The 22,168-nt window shown below is 36.2% G+C and overlaps 2 protein-coding genes across 4 annotated transcripts; one reads left to right on the forward strand and one right to left on the reverse strand.

The window, feature by feature from the left end:
• Positions 1-903: 903 nt before the first annotated feature.
• Positions 904-12,720, reverse strand: LOC104609292 (protein FLUORESCENT IN BLUE LIGHT, chloroplastic-like). Of its 3 annotated transcripts, none has more exons than XM_010275568.3 (5): positions 12,562-12,720; positions 11,162-11,457; positions 9,962-10,052; positions 7,246-7,566; positions 904-1,400 (listed from the first exon to the last, which is right to left on the reverse strand). In XM_010275568.3, the coding sequence occupies exons 1-5, from the start codon at positions 12,650-12,652 to the stop codon at positions 1,198-1,200; spliced, it is 1,002 nt and encodes a 333-aa protein (XP_010273870.1). In that variant the 5' UTR covers positions 12,653-12,720; the 3' UTR covers positions 904-1,197. The 3 variants fall into 3 exon arrangements, with proteins under 3 accessions (XP_010273870.1, XP_010273869.1, XP_088745808.1); XM_010275567.3 differs by having other exon boundaries at positions 9,890-10,052; XM_088889682.1 differs by having other exon boundaries at positions 9,890-10,052; positions 11,154-11,457; positions 12,562-12,662.
• Positions 12,721-14,714: 1,994 nt separating this feature from the next.
• On the forward strand, positions 14,715-20,859 carry LOC104609388 (beta-galactosidase 15-like). The gene is made up of 19 exons (XM_088889972.1): positions 14,715-14,984; positions 15,127-15,222; positions 15,348-15,460; positions 15,558-15,624; positions 15,747-15,839; positions 15,948-16,091; positions 16,277-16,365; positions 16,627-16,732; positions 16,990-17,074; positions 17,255-17,373; positions 17,503-17,676; positions 18,036-18,235; positions 18,378-18,472; positions 18,784-18,893; positions 19,158-19,271; positions 19,383-19,493; positions 19,654-19,868; positions 20,128-20,407; positions 20,532-20,859. Exons 1-19 carry the CDS (start codon positions 14,781-14,783, stop codon positions 20,640-20,642), a joined length of 2,526 nt encoding a protein of 841 aa, XP_088746098.1. The 5' UTR covers positions 14,715-14,780; the 3' UTR covers positions 20,643-20,859.
• Positions 20,860-22,168: the final 1,309 nt, after the last annotated feature.

Here is a 22,168-nt window from a genome sequence, read left to right on the forward strand (position 1 = left end):
CAGGTAGATTCAAGTAAAAATAAGTACCATCATTCCCTAAGTAAGCTATCTTGGCTTCTACGGCTCTAAGCTCCCTAACTCTCTAGTGACATCGTCTGAACTATCTCTACCTAGGCCTCGTCCAACCCCTCTTGACTATCGGAGTCTCCACCCCTAAGATAACACCCGAGGCCTCTAACATGCTTCTTCTTCTACAGGTCAGACTTACAAGCCCTCGGCTCTATCAGCCCTCTAATACATCAACCAGCCCTCATCTACAAAAGTGAAATTACATTGTTGCCCTCAACCCAACCTTAAGTCTGTATATATATATATAGGATGCCAAAATCTAAAGTCCATCACCGACCACTTATAAATATTTGTTGTATATTAAATCAAGATTTCACATGGTCTACTTCGCTTTCATTGGTTGAAGTCTTGAAGATTAACAAAATATACTTCTACCTTTCACAAAGTGTGCTTATCATCAAGATTTTAACAATGTTAAAGATGCCAGCTGTGATGTATTGATATGTCGGCATTGATGTGTGGGCATCAAAGTATACTTCTACCTTACACAAAGTATACTTCACGTTTTTTACCTCTGCAGTTCTGCACCATAGATTTTACCAAAAACCCAAAATCTAACTTGATATGTCGGCATTGATGTCATGCCAAAACTCAAGAACACAAGGAACACAAACAACAGAAGTAGTGAGCATTCAAAAGGGGTGGAATCTCTATGCAGCGGCATGAGAAGCAAAGCCATGAGTCGTACAATTGGTCAAAATTATACTCTAGAATGATTTGAAGAGACCATAGACTTTGCCGATGGATCACCAAACTATAATGAATGGGTTCGACTATGATATGGAAAAGATGTGATATCCGAAAAACATAAACATGGTAGCCAATCAGGTGCTATTTATCAAAATTCATGGGTGGGTTTTGATTGGTCAAAACTCTTTCCATATCATATCTTTTCTGTATCATAGAGTTTCCCATAATGATATCATAGAGGTAAATACAACTAATATCCTAATGATCAATAAGCATTAAAAATACATTGCAAAACGCAAGTTTCAATATACGGTGAAAATTTACCAAAGAACTTCCCGCAAAGTTTAGGCCAGAGGCCATCCTCAAACCCAAAATCATGAGCTTTGCCAACGTGCCAATCCTGATACAACATTGAAAAGGGAAGAAAAAGAGATCAGATTAATCCATTTGTAACCTTGAAATGTACCTGTCATAAAATCTTCCAGCTCTCTCAAGATCTCCGAGTTCAGTGTAGCAGTCTGCAATTGCTCCATAAGCTTCCGTATTGCCAGAATCCTCTCCTTCTCGCTCTGACACTGCTAGAACCATAGAGTGGTATTTTATTGCTTCTCGGTACTTCCCTTGCCTCTGCAAAGATGCTCCTGAACCAAGCATTTTTCATCATTACAAAGATGCATAAATAGCATATACAGATTATATACTTTGTCACGTATATGGTGGTATGAGAAAGAAAAACTAAGTAATAATTGAGGGAAATTGGTGAGAGTCAGAAAATTATCAAAAATGAAAAAAAAAATCGATGAGTCAGAACCCAGAAGTAATACATGACTAGTAAAATAATAAAATTTGCAGCCTTTCCTCCAATAGAAGAAAAAAAAGTAGAAATGTTATGACATTCTAGTTTGTAACCAATGAAGATCAACAAGAGCTCTTAAAGGAGGTAGAAAGCATGCACTGTATCCTTTAACTTCAAATCTAGCTCCACTATGTAAGAAAGGGCAGCCCAGTGAATGAGGCTCCCGTAAATGCAGGGCCTGGGGAGGGACAGATGATAGTAGCCTTAACCCTGAGATACACAGAAGCTGTTTACAAGATTTGAACCCTGGTCACCCAGGTCACAATAGAGGAACCCAACTTATACAAATTATATGAAACCATAATTGGCATAAAATAAAACAAGTCTTAAGACCCATCCAACTTGTTATTTCATCGAGTTCTGTGGGTCTGTATGTACTCAAATTTAAAGTATTAAGCATCTTTATAAGTGTGCTAGTATTTTCATCAGTCAATTGGCAGCAGACATTTTGGAGAGTACACCACATATCTAGAAAAGGGTTTATATGCTGCCATTTTGTGGGCTCTATATGTAGAAAATGCAAAGAGTGCAATGAAGCCAGTTTTCAAAAGAAAAGGGTTGATTGGGATACATGGAGAGTACAAAGAATAAAATGTGCAGAATTGACTTAAATTTTTTGGGCTTATTGTCCACACAATGCTTGGTTTAATGGTAAACTCTCGGGCTAACAAACATGAAAACATGATTAGAATCTGAGAGTTGCAAAAACTGCTGAAGGTTAGATCCGTATCCAGTCTACCTTCCCATGACCCAAGATATCTGGGACCAACATTGGGTAATGGCCTTTCCTTTTATTGCTTAAACGATGCATAACATCTTGCTGTACAAAATTATACTTGCACATGGAATCATTGTGTATATTAAAAAAATATTAACACAATACTCTGCCACAATTCCAACCAGCCATCTTGGCAGTTACAAGGTGCTTGTGTACGTGTAAATATATTAGAGAGTACTACTCCCTGTCCTCTAATGAGTTCATTCCATGGGCAAAATTTTCAACACTGGTGACTCAATGGTATAGGGGAAAAGTATACTAAGAGTCATGGTGCAGTTGCTCTCTGATCAGTGCCAATAGATCAGGGCAAGACATCTATCACACCCCACATAGGAGAAGGGTCATATTGTTCCATATGGTCAAGATTGCTGATATAAATAAGAAGCTCAAGGGAAAACCAGAAACTCAAACCTTTGGCAATGGTTGAGTGAAAGCTGTCTGACCTTAGAGGGAGAACACTGGATGGCTCTTGTCGCACCAAAACTCCTGTCCTCCCCTCCACTCCCATCTAAACAGTCCAGCAATTTTTTTTTCTGGAAGGGTCCTATGAACGCATGGAGGACAGAATAATGGAGCTCTTAAGAGAAACAGAACTTCGCCCAATCTTGCAAAGAGGGGTCAAAGAGAGACAAGAGGGGCCAATCCAGAGAATTTCTGTGACTTACATGGTGACTCAATGACAAAGCAGGCAGCATCTCAGGGACCAATGGGGAAAAGGAAGGAGTAGAGATCAGTGCCTCACCTAAATGTCGTCATGCAAAATACTATCTTGGAACATCAGGGGCTTGGTGTCAGGTAGAAGGTGCTTGTGTGCAGTCATCACATCAGGAAATGGAATCTAGATATACTCATTGTGCAGGAAAAAAAGCTTGAAGTGTTCAACTCCTCAATCATAAGAATTATCTTGGGTGCATAACCTTGTGATTAGTGCTATCTTCCATCAGTAGGAGCTGCTTGCAAAATATTTGGGACACAAACAATTATAGTTCTCATGATAGTTGTGTAAGAGTATAAAGTGGCAGTGGTCTATGAAGTTCTGAAAGCTGGACAGAAAACACCACTTGTGTAAGGGCTTGACGTTAAGGCAGTGGGAAAGTCACCTAGAAGAGAGGTGTTTGACGTTAAGGCAGTGGAATAGTCAGCTAGGAACTATGCCAGTGGGAAAGTCAACTAGAAGAGAGGTGTTTGAAACCCTAGAAGTGCTAAAGTATTGAAAAGGTCCCCGAAAAGGAGATCAGGCTCCTTGTTTATAGGTCAAGGCAGCCATGCCTCTCGTGCATTGCCTTGGATAATGTTCCGGAATATTCTTCGTAGGAAAGTTCTTTAGTTAGTTATACCAGCTCAGCATAGGCGGTCATGGGCAGGGACACATATGAGAGGGAACCAAGTACAACCTTGCACACTTTTCCCCACCTCTCACACGATCTCCATGTGTCACCATCAGATCTCGTTGCAATCACTGCACTCATCATGCATAAAATGATGGATTGTCTAAATGTTGGATTCAAAGTCTTCCAAGTTTTGCGAGTCTCGGAGCACCTGTATGTGAGATTTGTGCACAGAGGTTTGGGAATCGCAGTGTGTGTTGTGATTTCATGGCAATAATCATGTCCATAATCTTACAAGTTGACCAGCAACTTCTAGGTCTTGATAGTTTTGGAATCAATAGCAAAAGGCTTGTTCTTTTATTTTGTTTGGTATTTATGGTCCAACAGAATAAGCACCAAGACAACTGTTCTAGAGTGAGACTGAGCTAAATGAGATCAAAGGTATATGGGATATACCTTGGTGCATGGATGGTTCAACTTTATCAAATTCTCAAGTACGGGGGTGTGTGTGTGTCAAGAATCAGGCCAGCAATGGAGAAATTTCACATTTTGTTAACCAGTGGGATCTGTTGGATGTGCAATTGCAAGGTGCAAAATATACATGGACAACCATTAAAAAAAACTCACCATGACCAAACTTGGCAGGCTCCTAGTCTCTCGTAACAGAAAAGACGCTTATCTTAAGCCCATACAAGAGGCTCTTCACTGGCCAACTTCAGGCCATGCCCCAAGTCTATTCATATGTAGAGGCACATAGAAAGGAGGGTGACTCCCTTCAGATTTGACAATATGAGGCTGCAAAAGGCTGGAGTTTTGGATCAGATCACTCAACAGTGGAAGTCAGTGATATTGGATGGCATGACTAGTTTCACTGGAGAAGCTGAACTGAAAGCCTATAGGTTTATAAGCCTTACTGCCAGCGTTTACAAAATTATAGATGAAGTATTGGCAGGCGCCAGGCAGGTTGGAGAAGGTCTACATTCAATCATCTCTAGAAATGGAGCTTTTGTGATAGGAAGGTAAATCCTAGATGGGGTGTTCATTATAAATGAGCTAATAGATTCACGACAAAAGAGGAGGTTACCTGGCATAATTTGCAAAATATCATGTCAATTGGGATTGTCTACAATATATTCTTAAATGATGATTGATTTGGTCATGTGCATAGAAGATCATTTACAGCACCCACAAGAAGTAGAGATTTGTTACCTTTCAAAAAAACAAGCAGTAATCTCTTGCAAGTTGAAAGGGCTAGGGGCAGACCGAAAAGGACATGGGTTGAAGTAGTAAGAAATTATTTAAGCGCTCATAATTTAACAATGGATATAAATTAAACAGAATGGTATGGCAAAACAAGATTCATATAGTCAACCCATATAGTTGGGACAAGGCTTAGATGATGATGGCGATATTTTTAAATGATGAACTTCAGCCAAAGTTGGAGAAACTGGATAAGAGTCTGCACCAAGATACTATATTTTCTCAATTCTAGTCAAAGTGTTGTTCTGGGAAGATGTTTGGGTGGGAGAGAGTCCCCTTAGTTCCCTACTATTTATTCACTGTCAGAAAATAAAAGAAAAGTGATCTCTTCGGTTTTTATTGATAATTCTTAGGACTTGGGATTAAGGAGAGGTCTAAGGGAGACGGAAATGGCAATGGTGGATGAACTAGTTTCCCTTTTAGGGTTGACCTTTTTGGATCAGTCTTGTGAGGATAGTAGAATTTGGAAACCTTCCCTCTCTGGTGTTTTCACTTGTTCCTCTTTCTTTAATGTCCTCATTCAATCAAATAACCTTCCAAGAAACTTTCCATCAAAGGAGGTATGGTGTAGCCCTGTACCCCCAAAAATTCGGGCTTTTTGTTGGGAGGTGGTTCTTCAAAAAATCAATACTCCGGATGTGTTGCAAAGAAAAAGGCCAAATTTTTGCCTTTCACCCCATGTTTGTAGCCTCTGTTTGGGTTTTGGTGAGACGATCACACACCTATTAATATCTTGTCCTTTTGTGCACTTTATTTGGTCCTAGTTCTCTTCTCTCTTTGTTTGCAGGTGGACACCTCCCCCGGATGTGATAAACCTTTTTGACCCAAGCTTTTTTAGTCAACCAAAGAGGCGTGGTAGATTTATGTGGAGAGCCACAAGAGCAGCTATACTCTGGTCAGTCTGGGAAGAAAGAAATAACAGGATCTTTAAAGGAGTGGAAAATCCAAGGAGGCAGCTATAGAAAGAATAACCATTATGACTACCCATTGGTTGAAAACTCTAGATTTGTTTAAAGATTTCTCAGTTGAGGACATATTTAGGAATTGGGGAATGGTGGCAGCTACAACATTTATAAAACCTATTCTGTAGGAAATTTGATCCCCTCCAACACAACAAAGAATAAAGTTGAACTTTGATGGGAGATCTAGAGGTAACCCAGGGCCTTCAGGTATAGGGGGAGTATTCAGAGATGGTGATGGGAGAATTGTTGCTATGTTTTCTGGGCTAATAGGGGTGGGAGACTCATTGCGAGTAGAAGTGATGGCTCTGCTTCAAGGTGTAAAATATGCCAAGCAATTGGGATTACACCAAGTGGAGATAGAAGGAGATTCTAAATTGTTAATGGACTGGCTGCAATCAGGAAAGTTGGGAGCATGGACATAACAAAAGCCCATACGGGAAATTCTCAATATAACAAGGGAGCTTGATGTAGGCTTCAAGTGGAAAAGAAGATCAACTAATGGTCTGGCTGATACCTTAGCCAAACAAGGGACAGTGAGGGAAAGTTTGTTCTGGGCAGTTCTGTAATTCAAATTACTTGGGCCCAACTCCTATCTTAGGGGTTGATAATTGTATCTTAATTTTACAGTAACGAAGTTACCGTTTCCGATAAAAAAAAAAAAAAAAATTCTAGTCAACAGTGCATCTCATAGATATTTCAGAAACTCTAGACCATAGTTATCAAGGCGATGCCTAGGCGACAAGGCACCCTTTGAGGCTCGCCTCGCCTAATCGCCAAGCAGTTTTGTACTATGTATTATACAATACTTTTTTATTCTTTATTTTTTGACATTATAATTATAAAATAGACACTATTAAACTAAAATATTCATTTTGTGTGTTTACATACTAATTTCTTTTTATTATTTTACCCTAGGATCTATGTTTTCTATATAAAAAATCCATTGCCTAGGTACCCGCCTAGGCAACTAGGCGACAAGGTGCCCCCCTGTCGCCTAACCTCGCCTTGGCGCCTTAGAAAACTATGCTCTAGACTCTAGAGGCCTCTACCAGGGTGACCCTCTGTCCTCCTTCCTATTTGTGTGCTGTGGACACTTAGGTTTTTGAGAACAAATTTTCACAACGAGAAGAGCTCATGTGGCTTTACTTTACAGTTTTCAAAAATAATAATAATAATAATGCCAAAATTTGCAGATATTGAGCAGAGAGGGTTTGAGTATTCCATTTATTTCGTTTCTAGAGTTCATAAACAAAAAGGACTAAACAAAAGGACAATAGGAAAATGAAAGGCTGAAATACAAACCTAAGCCTCGAGCAGCCTTCTTTTCCTCAATTGGATCCTTTAGATTCTGAGCAAGCTCAAGAGCCGTCTTAAACTCTGTAAATGCTTTCTGGGGGTCCTGATTTCTCAGGAATTTCTTCCCATTTTTCAAACGTGAAATTAACTCCTGCTTCCTTGAATCTACAATTATTTCATTCTCTGATATTCTACTACCTACTGGAGCATAACTCAAGGTGGGGGCATAGGACTCAATTTTTGCTTGCCTCCGAAGTGCTTCATTAATCTGTCGAAGCTGATCATTTAACCTTTGAAGTTCTCCTCTCCTCTGCCGTGCAAGCAAACCTGAAACAAACAGTGTGGTTTAATTACAAAGAAGCTCACAGATAATACTTTCTCAATAGATAATACCCGGGCAGTTGTTAAGTAATTATCAGAAAATGGGGGAGGTTTAAGTAATTTCTTTTAAACATTATAAGAATATCTTTTTTTCCAACTCAAGTTAATATCCTATGACAATTTCAAATAGAAAAAAGTTACCATATGTAACTTTTGATTCTTATATTGCATTTGGTTAGGAATATTCTTCTATTAACGTATCAAATTGAAATCTGCATACAATCAAATTTGTAATTCATTTCCATAAAGTAATGTTTTTTGCGTTTTGTAATTCAAACAGAGTTGAGGCACCCAAAATAGAAGCATCCCATAGGTTTCAAAGCACCAAGGCAAGGCTAGGAGACAAGGGGTTGCCTAGGTGATGGTTTTTTTTTTTTAACATCTAGGGTAATTCCCTAGGTTCCATAGCAACCAACAACCATCTTTCACTAGTAATTATCTATAACCTGCATATTAAAACATTGAAATCTATACATTCATGAGAAAAATAAAGAAGAAGAAGAAAGAATAGAAAATTAAAAAAATACAGGGGTTTAGCCCCTGTTTTGATCCAAGTAAAAGATGAAAAGAAAGGATGGAAGAATATGTTGAATTGTTGATTGGACAAAATTTAAATTTCTTCCTTGCTCATCAGTTCAGGTTATGAAGCCTTTGAGGGTTCAAGACAGCATACACTAACATGTGTGTTGATTGAACCCCAACAGATAAGAAAATAATAAAAAGAAACTAGTATATGAACCCACAAAATAAATAATTTAATTTAATGATGTCTATATAATTATTATAATATAAAAATAGAAAATATAAATAATTCATAGCGCCATGTATATAACAACTAAGCACTTTAAAGCTAGGCGACTCTCCATGGGTGCCTTGTCACCTAGGAGTTGCCTTGACAACTAAGTACCCTAAGAAAAGACAACAAACCCAAGGGCCAAAACCTTTTTTTTTGAGAAATTATTATATAATAACATATTTAAAAATTGCATGCCATTTGACCTCTTAGGCACCTGTGGCAACCAAAGCATAAACCTTGGTTTTCTATGTCTAAAAGTTAAGATCCAGGAACCAAATTATTATGCAACCACTGATTTATAGTTATGGCATTCCTTTCGAGAAGTCAAGATCTTATGATTTATTATATGATTCATGATTTGAATCATAAATCCCAATAGTTTTGTTTTGAATCGTATGTTTAAATCCTTTTCTACAAAAACCTTACAATTTTTGTTTGAATCCTATGATGCCATTATGAATCTTACAATTTATATGATTCATGTGATTCAAATCAATTCAATTAAGATTTTTTTGGGTAGAAAAATCAATTAAGAAATAGTAATATATTTTGTCATTTCTTTGTGTCTATTTAGTTTTGTCAAGAGAAAGTTGTTTTAAATTCCTTACCAGAAAATCATTTATTTAGGTTACTTAAAACCTTTTTTATGAAGAGGTAGAGTAAGATTTTATTAAGAAAATAAAAGATGGATACAGGTCAAACTTAAAACCTTTTAGTAGCAATATTGAGTTTATTTCCCACCATATGTAGGTTAATGAGCCATTGTATGTGGATTATTTGACTTTCAAGTCAAACTTATCATCTTAGACTTCTAGTTTACAAGTGGTGAACTCTTTTGTTTTAGGTACATATATGGTACATATGGATTAAAAGTAGAGTGAAACAAGGTTCATAATATCGATACAGTCCAATACGTCAATAGGGGTGTATCAGATTGTATCGAGGCTCACATCTTCTTTTTTTTTAGTTTTTTTTCCAACCTGGTTCAGAGGGGTCGGTTTAAGGCCCGTCTAACCCCCGAACCGGGTTAGACCCCGAAACACCCTCTATAGGGGTGTATCGGGAAGCCCACGATACAATACGGCTCAATACATATCGAAATTTTGAACCTTGGAGTGGAATCATTTTTCTAAATATATTCAAATTTTTTATATATCTATTTTAATTTTTTAGACAAGTTTGTAAAAAGAGGGAAATAATCTTACAATTTATTATACAATTCACAATTTGATTCAATTCAATTTTCTCTATGATTTAAGATACAACTACATTCAGAATATTATTTGAGAATTATGTCAAATGCACATAATAACAACACATGTAAGGAAACAATAGAAACTGAACAACTATAGTTCAACTGTCACTACATTGCTAATAATCCATAATCCATTCCAGGAAGCTAATGAAAACTTTCATTATAAGTACTAGTGGAATTCCATTGAAACAAACTGACAGAAATTAATACTACTCTACCTCCAACAGTGGCCCCTACAAGGGCTACAAAGAGCAAAAGAGGCATGTTGAAAACAGAGTTATCAGCCTCACATGTTTCTGCCAGAGCTTCAAAAGGCATGACCAGCATCAAAATATTTGCAACAGTAAATATTGTAGTCGGTGAGTTGAATGGTGCCGTGATCTGCAACAATCATAGTTTCCATCAAATGGGGGAACGTGATAATCTTGACAGTGATCTGCATAGGATGATATACTACTTAAATCTAAGCTGGAGATACATAAAGTATTGTGGAATGTATGCATTGATGCCAAAATCCAAAGACTTCCATCTTTCCATGATAATATATCATATCATGCATTCATATTTTTAGCTATGAAAATGCCATATACTAACACATAAGAAAAACACAAAAGTATTCAGCCATTCCATTTTTTATCACAAACCCCAAAAAAAATTCATTGGTGTAATAAATATAGAGACGTAAAAAAGAGGGCAAATAAAGCCTCAAAAAAGGCTTTACAGTATGCTACTCCCAAGACACAAAACAAAGACAGTAACAAAATTCCTCTAAACCCAAAGTCCTCGAATACTACCCAAATCCATGAGGTAATAACCGGCATCCACACATAGGCACCATGAAAAGCCTCTCAATCCCTTCACAGATGCTCCAGCAAACAACAATAGACAGCATCCACCAGAGGGTACCTTGGATCCCATTGATGGGTAGGGAAAGGAGAGGAGAATTGCATGAAAGGAGAATAAGCGAATCAGAAAGAAACTCTCAAATCATAAGTCTCATTAAACAAATGATCTATAGTATAGAGGCACGGGTTCCTCTTTTTGATTTATGCATCATACATCTACTAGAGATATAACGGTCCCTATGGCTCAGATGATCAAGCAGAAAACCTCCAGGAAAACAAGTCAAACTCCAGTAACACCACAATTTAGGTTTTTAAACAGGCTGCTTCTAAAACAATGATCTGAAAATTGACAACCTAATAGCAACAAATACAACTTCGCTCCAACTTCCAGTCTTCCACCAATAAAAGCTTCTGAACTTAAAGCAAAATTATGTTGCAATAACTTGAGGATATTGAAATGCCAGGCTGAGCAACTAAACTTCTTTGTACAATACTGAATATGTTAATGCACAACTCTGAGGAATGGAGCTTCCAATGCTTATAAAGGGTTTATTTGTGACACTTGTAGGAAAGAAAATATAAAATTAATAAAATCTAAATAAAGGAAATATCAAAAGCATAATATAAGGAGACTCACCATCATACCTGATGAACAAATAAGTGTTCCACAATAACTTTGGAAAAGCCTAGTAGCCTATGATCAGTATCACAAATTCCTTTCAACTTGTTCATCTGCCCTGAATACATTGATCGGCAGTTTGGCAATGTGCATCTTGTCTCAATTGGTGTCTGGGTTCTACAAGAAGCGTTGACAAAGGAACAGAGACTTCTTTCCCCTCTAGTTGGTGATAAATCAATCTTACCCAATGCTTTTTCTTGCATGACATGCTTAAAGATCTTCACCATTCTCACATGCAATATATCTTTTAGACCTCGTTTTGCTGCAAGAATTAAATCAGAGTTTCAAAGGGAAGGAACTTGGTCCTTGGGCCAAAGTTAAGACTCCCCATTAAGGTAAAAAAAGGGAAAGAAAAATAAAAACACGGGAGTCATAGATACAGCATATTTTCCTTATTGATAATAGATTATGATTATTAAACAAAATCTGTATGCTGCAATCTCATGAATAAATTCCATATGCAGATGAAATGTGTAATGAATAAAATATTTTGCTTTTGGAAAAAATGATCTAAAAGATAGTATCAGTTGCTAATTTTAGAAGGACTAAAAAGAGTTGGTTCTTTAGTCTTTCTTCATTCGGTAATAGCACATTAACATAGAATATTACGGCAAAAACGTTCCTCTACAACAATTTTTCCATAACAAAATGTATGTTAAAATGAGACGAACCAAGAAATCCAAATAAAGAACTTAAAATATTGAATTGCATGCAGATAGTGAAATGACCGTTATTTACAGAATTCAAAGCAAATAATAGTAGCAACCTAAATACCAGAAATTATAACCAATATCGAAAGCACTTGAAGTTTGTTCAAAAAAGAGAAGAGGAAAAAAAAACAAAAAAAAAAAAGAATTTAGAACTTAAAATCATACTAAAACCTTTTTATTTCATATTCTTTTAGCAAAAGTAAGTAGGAACTCTAATTAATGATAAAAAAGCTATCATTTTTTCTCTAGTAAATCATATTCTTATCATTTTCATTAAATCTAAAGAATAATATAAGTTTTATTTCCAGCAAAAAAAAAAAAAAGAATAAGAAGAACAACAGAAAATCATTTGAACTAATTGAAGGCGTAACTTACAAATGTAACCTCAGAAACCAGAATATAAAACATGCCATGCGACAAATAAGTAATATCTACCAAATAAGCTAACATTTCAGTTCCTGTTACAGAAAAACAACAGAAACTGGAGTACATTCTAAGAATAGATGACTTGGACTCAAGTCTTATTCCGAAAAATCGAAGTCTGGTTACAGTATTCAGAGCTATAAATCCATTAAAGAAGGTGGACAATTTCCTACTCACGCTAGAAGAACTGAATGATTTGACGGTGAAAGTCGTCAAGAGATATAATTACTTACCGGAGGGAACAAGTACACCGGGAAAAGCGGACGGAGACGGCCGATATGGCCGGAAAGACATGCAGTCGCAATGGAAGACAAAGACCGCCATGGGTTCGGATAGAGAGCGATGGATGTTTCTTTCGGTAGGCTTTTATGTACACAGTACACGTACGTCTGAGACAGGATCTGCTCCTCACATAGGGCGCCTCACTCGCGCCTCATATGCACATCGTACCATGCATCGGAAGCATCTCTCGTACTTATAAATTATTATTCACGAGAAATGATACCCAATGCACGGTGGATGTGCATGTGAGGCGCCCTTGTATAAGGAGCAGATCCCGTTCCGGTACAGACTCTACCGAGGAATCTCGGCGAATGTAACTACCCTTGGATGTTGAGCTTATCACGAAAATGGCCCTTGCGTTCAAAGTTCAATGGCTACTGGCTAGCCCGTTGGTCAGCCGGAACCTTGAAAATTGTCAGCCTCCTGATTGGAGATCTCCTTGAGATTGATTGGGTGAGCGGTGAATCCCACTTGAGATAGTTGGATTAGAACCAGTACTATATCCATATATCCTCCAGCTGGACTGCTCTACAACTCTGGGTCTGTGACTAGGCCAAACAGCCCAGACAGAACATATGACCAATTTTGGCCTAGATTCGGCCTTGTAAGCCCACGTTCAAATCTAAGTCCAATAAGGCAATGAGCAATACCCAACGCACGCTAAATGGGCCTAACTTGATATCTTAAATTAAACATTTTATTTTAGAATTTAGACGTTAGATATGGGAAAATCTTTTCAAATTCTTAATATTTGGCGTATTGGTGGGTCCAAAACCTGATACATATTGAGTGTGAAGTACAAATATGTTCAGTCACAGTGCAAAATCTTTTGTAGGGTATTTTAAATGTATTTGCATTGTACATATTTATATTTACGTGATGTTACATGAATTTATGATCTTTATATGAAAAGAAAAAAATTGATAAACAAAACATTGCAAAATCAAAAGCATTTCTGGACTATAATTAGATGAATGAACTGTGAGGAGCGCACATGGGAATTGTTTTATCTACCCTAACCATGGTAGAGTACTTCTGGTGTGTTAATTATGATCAAGATGTAGGTGCCGTTTGGAAAGTTTTTTTCAAGAGATCTTTCAGTAGCCCAAAGACATTTTGAGCTTTTGGGTCTTGTCTTTAAAGATAAAGATTGTTTAATAAGCAGGTGGATCTATCAGGCTTTAAAAAACATGTTTAGAGTCTATCTATTTGTAGAAAGACCAAAAAATTTAATTTGAAACTTCCTAAAATTTAATGTTTTCAGTCTTTTCAGGCCTTTCTATACATGCAACTTCTTATTTTTTAGGTTTTTGGTTATCAAATGGAAACATAACTATTTTTGGACTTTCAAATTTACGGAAACCCAGAAGACTGGGTGGAAAGACTTGCCAAATGCCGCTGTATTCTTATCAACAACATCTTCCCATTTAGTATAGCTACAACGTCATCTTGACTAAAGAACCACTGAACCACTGAGGTTTCAAACTTATCAGTTTGCAGCTAACAAAGCTACTATGACTGGCTAGATCATAATGCTATACATATGGTGATCAAGTTAATTCGAACTGTTTATTGTGATCACTAAACTTTATTAGGATATTAATTCACTCAATAAGTCATTAAATATGGGTTAATTGGCTATCTAGTTTGCTACAAGGAACTGTTTTGAGTTTTGCAATAACAATATCCTGAATTGATGGTTTCCCGCTTTACTCTTTCAAACAAAGCACATTCCAGGGAGTTAGAGACTTCAGGAGTGGGGGATCCACTGTCTCTGGCAACACTTGATCATGTAACACGTGTACAATTAGCTCAGTTGATTGGGGATGACTTGGGACTTGGGAGCACCCACCTCGCCTCACATCTGATTCTGATCATCGACAGAATACGAACGAGTCTGTAGCGGATTTTAATTTTAAAATGGGAAAGAGAACGAGTCACTGAGATGTGTCTCAGTAGGCATGACATCTGATTCAGATGGACATGCAAGATCACAGAACAGAAGTATTCCAATTGTCTCCTCTGTCCAAATTTAGAAAAATACAGATTAGTTATTTTGATTAATTTATAGGAATTCTTTCCTATAAATGTTGTATCGAGTACGTATCGACACGGAGGTGGAGATATACAGAAGTAATTAATTAAGCTTCATTGACAAGGAGGCTAGTATATGATTAATACGATGAGGAGGAGTTGTAATAGAGAAATCGTAGTTGTTTTAGGTGTAGCTTTGGTGTGTTGTTTTTGGTCTTGGTTGCCGGTGCTTGAAGTTGAAGCAACACAAGTAACTTACGATGGACGTGCAATTATAATCGATGGAATACGAAGAGTTTTGTTCTCAGGTGCGATCCATTATCCGCGCAGCACACCAGAGGTACGAAGGTTAATAATAATTAATTAAGTAGTATAGAGAAATTAAAGAACGGATGATGGATAGAAATGGAACGAAGCGGCCGGCCGCTACTATCATCAATAATTAAATTTGATCGCGATCATTGCAACATATGCATATGCAGATGTGGCCAGATCTGATCCAGAAGGCAAAGGATGGTGGGATAGATGTGATAGAGACATATGTGTTTTGGGACCTCCATGAGATTCGTCGTCGTCAGGTTGGAATTAATTATCTTCTTACAAAACTAGTAGTGTAGCTCTTATATTGATGTATATAATACATTAATTTAATTAAATGAAGTAATTTAATTTGTTAATTTTGTATGGTTGCATGTGCATGCAGTATGATTTCTCTGGTGGAAAAGGCTTTATCAAGTTCCTCAAGACTGTACAGAATGCGGGACTGTATGCGTTTCTTCGAATTGGTCCTTATGTGTGTGCTGAATGGAATTACGGGTGAGTGCGGATTATAATTATTTATATTTATTTCCTAATAAATATTGTAATTAATGAAACTAATAATCGGCTAATTTTTATAATTAATTTGTACCAGAGGATTCCCGGTGTGGTTACACAATTTACCAGGAATTCAATTAAGGACAAACAATCAAGTATACAAGGTTATATTTTTAATTGCCTTTTTTTCCCTTTAATTTATTGATTTTTGTTTAATGCCGATCTTAGCATCATCTATCTGAAATCTTAATTAATTACCATATTTAGTTTAATTTAATTTGAACAGGAAGAGATGCAGAATTTCACGACCTTAATAGTTGACATGTGTAAAAGAGAAAACCTCTTCGCCCCACAAGGAGGGCCCATAATCCTTGCACAGGTCTGTTTTAATTTCTCACATCTCTCTATTAATTAATTAAATATATATATATATATATATTGTTTTATATATAATTATATGCATGAAAATTGGAAATTAATGGAACAGATTGAGAACGAATATGGAAACATAATGGGACCTTACAGGGAAGCGGGAAAAGAATATATCAAATGGTGTGCGAAAATGGCTACAGCTCAAAATATTGGTGTCCCATGGATCATGTGCAAACAGAGCGATGCACCTTACCCAATGGTATTATACTCTTTTTTTTTCTTCTCTTTAGTTTTAGCTACGTAGTACGTACTAGCTGGCTGCTCAGGTCAGTACTAGTTTTAATTAACTTTTCTGTATCAATTCTCAACTGACCCATGCATGCATGGATCGATCATCCATGCAAGATTTGATTCCATCAGCCTGAATTAATTATGTTTGAACAGATCAATACTTGTAATGGGTTTTACTGCGATGGTTTCAAGCCAAACAATCCCAATAGCCCTATAATGTGGACTGAAAGCTGGATTGGATGGTGAGTAGTACTGACTATACTGAGTATTGATCAGTAGGTATTAGCATGTACGTAGTAGTCTCTTCTCTAATTAAATTAATTAATTATAACCAATGTAACACTAGCTAGTAGCTACTACTCTCTTTCTTTGTTCATTACTCATTAGTCAGTTCTAACTTCTCAGTGATCGATCAACTGGTGCAAATGAATGTGTGCGTGAGAACTAATTATATAATATGATATTTAAAATAGATAATTAACTAATTAGCTTTCAACTTTCAGGTTCAAGACGTGGGGAGGAGCAGACCCCCACAGAGCCACCGAAGATGTGGCATTCTCCATTGCTCGTTTCTTCCAATTTGGTGGCGTTTTCCATAACTACTACATGGTCAGTTCCACACTAGCCCTAGGCCCTTAGCTAGCCAGAGCCTCTACACATCCCATGCACAGATCTATATTTTCAATTTAATTTCCCTAGCATAATTAATATATAATAGTAATAATAATAATAAGCTTTGCTTAACTAATTATTGCAATATGTATTCATATATAGTTTAATAATTAATTAATTACGTACATGTACACATATGTTGATGTTGTGGGCGCTGTTGGGCTTGCTTTAATTGGCTTCATCACCATCATCAGTACCATGGAGGAACCAATTTTGGCCGGACACCAGGAGGGTACATTACAACTTCTTATGATTACGACGCACTACTTGATGAATACGGTAAGCCTAATTAATTAAGCATACAATCGATCATATATAACACATGCACCAGGTCACTAGCTAGAAATATAATTAAATACTATACATATATATATATATATATAAAATGAATTAGACACTAATTATTCTACCTACTAATTAAAACTAATTGAACTAGTATGATCAAACTTCACATATCAGGTAATTTGAATCAACCAAAGTGGGGACATCTAACGCAACTTCATGCTGTCATTAAGTCAGCACAGAGCGTCCTTACATATGGTACATATTCCACTAAGCTACTTGGTGCTGGACTGGAAGTAAGTAGTTCTCTTTCTATGTATATTATATAGCTTAATAATTAATAAAGTCTTAATCTTTTCCTTTTTTTTTTCTATAACCAAAATAAATTTATTGTGAATGAGAGGGGTAACGTTGTGCTATCTCAGTTGACTACATACGTAAACAATGGCACTGGAGAGTCAATCTGCTTCTTGAGCAATGCAAACACGGTCAACGACACCAACATTGTCTTGCAATCAAATGGCAATGACTATTTCGTGCCTGCTTGGTCTGCTACTATTCTTGCCAACTGCAGCAAGGAAGTCTACAACACTGCCAAGGTACATCTCGTTCTCAAAGCAAGGGAGTCCAAAAAGAATTAGGAAGCGTTAGACAAGTCTTTTTGTGTGATTTTTTCAACATAGGAAGCCAGAAAGATGTATGTCCTAAAATTCAAAATGGCCAAAAATTTAGAATTACTAAAATTTTTTATTTAACAACTTTGTACATAATGCTAAACAAGGATATTTACCAAACAGACAAAACCCCAAAAGTTAATTACATCGTCTTTTGACCATCTAAACTATCAGAGTACGTATCTTCCTAAAATGATTTCAGTGCCAAATAACACCTTAATTAGATTACTCTTAAGTCTAAATATATATAATAATAATGATAATAATGATCCTTCCACGCACAGGTGAACACTCAAACCTCGTTGATGACAAAGAAGCCAGCAACAACTGATCAAAGTGAACACAATCATCAACTCAAGTGGGTTTGGAAGCCCGAGCCTGTTCGTGACGTTCTTAAAGGATGGGGTCCTTTGAAGGTCAAAAAACTTCTTGAACAAAAGTCAACAACAATTGATGTTAGTGATTACTTGTGGTACATGACCAGGTAAATAAATTGTTACGTTGTTGGTGTAAATTAATTTGTTACATATGTTTATTTAGATTATTAATTCTTTCTTTATTTTTCATTCCATTTTAATTTATTTAATTTTTATGATGATGCTGCATACGTTGTTTCTCATATATAGCGTACTCGTTGCTAAGAAAGACGCAAAGAAAGCAATTCTGCGAGTGAATACAACTGGGCATGTACTCCATGCTTTTGTTAACAGAAGGCTCGTAGGTAATATAATTTAAGCTAGCTTATTAGGACAATATATATTTTAATTAGTTAGCACAAATTGTACAGAGTTAGAATTCTATTTTCATTCTTGCTAGAATGGTATTCTCCCATTTGAGGGAATGGCCATTCCTTACTCCTTTCTTAAGAATGATATCTTATTTCTGTTTATTCCAATTCTTATTCTCATTCCTATTTGAATCAAATAAATTATAGGAATAAATTATTTTAATTTTATTTTCAACTGTGAACCAAACGGACCCTTAATTTGTAATTAAAATTTTCCGAAATTGAGGGTTGGGTTGATTGCACAGGATCACAATGGGGGCAAGGTGGCAATTACGGATTCGTGTTTGAGCGACCAATCATGTTGAAGCCCGGGCAAAACCAAATAACTTTACTCAGTGCCACAGTTGGACTCGTGGTATGTATGTATGTAACTTGTTTTTATCTATCTCTATTATATTATATCATGGAATAATTAAGCTAGTTGTATGAAAAAGCAAACAAACAGGCATAATTATATGGACAGAAAAGAAATTGCACTGGTTAGCTAATATATATATATATATTGACAATTGATATGAATTGCATGGTTTAATTGGAACTAGCTAATTCAATTCTAATTTAAAAGGCCAGTTAAGATTGCACAATAACTCTATTTAATTTGTCTAATATGTTTGAGCAGAATTATGGCCCTTTTTTCGATCTAACGCCAACAGGAATAGCAGGGGGTCCAGTTCAGTTGGTTCTAAGTGGGAATGTTACTAAGGACCTTTCATCAAACCAATGGTATTATAAGGTATTAATTAATTAATCTTTTGGAATTAAGCTAGAAAAAAAAAGACCAATTAGATGTTTTAACTTTTTTTAATATATATATATATATATATATTGATCTTCGGACAATCAGATTGGTTTGAATGGCGAGTTGATGCAATTCTACAAGGACATCAAAATACACCATCACAAGTATTGGCGTTCTAAGAAACTTCCTATCAACAGACCCATGACTTGGTACAAGGTAATTAAATCCTGATGTATAACACTTAATTTAATTTTCTTAAGTAAAATGGGTGTTTCATAATTAATTACATGGTAAATTAACTTTAATTTTGTTAGTATAAGTTAGAAAAGTAGAGAAAGAATGAAAAGTGTTGGATGTGTGTGTATATGATGATCAGACCACCTTCAAGACTCCATTGGGAACAGATGCTGTAGTAGTGGATATGGTGGGAATGGGTAAAGGGCATGCGTGGGTAAATGGAGAGAGCATTGGTCGGTTCTGGCCTGCCTTCCTTGCCGACAAGAAAGCTGGGTGCAATGACACATGCGACTATCGTGGCACTTACGATCCAACCAAATGCTTGACCAACTGTGGAAACCCTTCCCAAAGATGGTAATACTTTACCTAATTACCAACTAATTAATAGTTTTATATATTTTCTAGCTATATATATATATATATATATATAATGTACAAGCAGATCTAACTAGAGGTTGATGGTTGCTTGATGCATGCATTATCTCTCTCTCAGATGTATATATATATAGCGATAGAGCTTAATTAATTTATAACTAAATACGTAATAAGTAGTGCATGTATATACAAAATAAACTAATTAATCTACATTAATTGCAACTGCATGCATCATCAGGTACCACATACCACGATCATTCCTGATGAAAAATAGAAGCAACACATTGATTTTGTTTGAAGAAATAGGTGGAAATCCTTCACAAGTGAGTTTTCAGACAGTGACCGTGGGAACAGCATGTGGAAATGCGTATGAAGGGAATACATTGCAACTCTCATGCCAAGGTGGCCGGAAATTCACAGCAATCCAATTTGCTAGCTTCGGAGACCCTCAAGGCTCATGTGGAATGTTCCGCAAAGGAACCTGTGAATCTGCCAATACCTTAAATGTGGTACGCAAGGTACGTGATACCTCAACTTAATTAATTAATTAATTAATATATATGATTTAATTAATAATTCTGAGTTCTGATAGAAGAACCAATTTTTAATTTTATGTATATGTTTGTAATTAATTTGCTGCAGGCATGTCTTGGACAAGAGAGATGTAAAATCACTTCCTCTGAAGCAACATTTGGATCAAGCAAATGCAATGGCAACATCACTAGGAGATTGGCAGTGCAAGCCATTTGCTAGCTATTGAAATGTGAAATCATCTACCGGCCCCCCGGTGGTTTAGTTTTTCAACTTGCGGGTTTTTTTTTTTTTTCCTTAAACATTAATTCTAACTAGTTTCTTGAAGGAGAAGGAAGAGAAATAGTGTTAATTAGAGGGAAGAAATAAAAGTTTGTTAAAATAATATTTTCTTGTTTCCATGCATGATGATTAAATGAATATTGTTCGGATCAAGTAAGTACAACGCTGTAAGTATGTTGGATGGGCACTTAGAAATTTTTTAGACACATGTCCTTTAAAATACCCTCAATTTTTAATGATTAAAAACCACTTTTAATACTTGTCAGAATATTTATCAGTACTCATTCAACGTGCTTACCATATTGTATCTAATAGATCTGGTCTGAAATGAATAATACATACTGGACCCTGGATCTTAACTTTTATATATCTTCAGAAATTGTGTAGATCTTCCAATTATTTTTACATTTTAGTCGTTGATCGTATTGTCTATTAATCAACTTCGCTCCATAATTCAACTACTATCCGTGGCTTGAGTCTTTAACGAACCAGACATGGTTGAGTTTGGGATCAATTGCCATTTGGCGGGTTGCCTCTCTAACAGCCCATGCATCAGTAATTAATGTTGATTGACATAATGCATGTGTGTTGTATTGTTGTGTCTCCTATCTATCTATTATTAGGTCACATTTGGTTCATAGGAATAAGGGTCTGGAATAGTAATCAAAATGGGTCATTTCAATTCTAATTATTTGGTTGAATGGAATTACAATTTTATTCTCATTTTTGCTAGAATGATATTCTTCATTTGAGGAAATGGCCATTCCCTATCTCTCTTATGAGAATAAAATCATATTCCTGCTGATTTTAATTCTTATTTTTATTATTATCTGAACTAAACAAACTATAAGAATGAACCATTTCATCTCCCATTTTGATTTCAATTCCAACTGTAAATCAAACAGACCCTTAATTACTTATCTGCCATCCCGCCCCATCACATGCATTGCAACCTAGCTATATAGCTAAAAACAAATTAAAACAGGTATGCATGATCAATTTTATATGTTCAACATTCCACTCTTAATTTCCATGGGGTTTGCATTTTAATTTTTCCAAACGTTACAGTTCAGGTTCAGGTTGACCCTTTTCTAATTCTTACTCAATATGCCTTTTGTTTCTTGATTGTTATGAATGAGGCCCACGAGTATGGCTTTTGATCTTTTTTCAACTACCCACGAACTTTTGATCTTCAATTAAGCTTCCATGGTGCTTTGGTTATGAAGCGGTTGATTTTGAAATTTGGCTCAAAGGGGGCTTTTCCTCTGGAGAGGACGCATCAAAAAAGTCAAAGGATAAGTTTAAGAGAGAAAAGTGGAATGGAGTTTCAGACAAAGAACCCTTCTTTTTCTTATCATCCTTAACCCAAATATTAGCCATGATATATAGCTTCATCTGCTTCGAGTCATCTACATTAACTTCTGCTCCAAACCCGGAAGAAAAACCGATAAGATATCCTTTCCAAA

This window comes from Nelumbo nucifera, chromosome 6 (assembly GCF_055504915.1).
Source record: "Nelumbo nucifera cultivar China Antique chromosome 6, China Antique-T2T, whole genome shotgun sequence".
In the NCBI taxonomy this organism is placed as follows: Eukaryota; Viridiplantae; Streptophyta; class Magnoliopsida; order Proteales; family Nelumbonaceae; genus Nelumbo; species Nelumbo nucifera.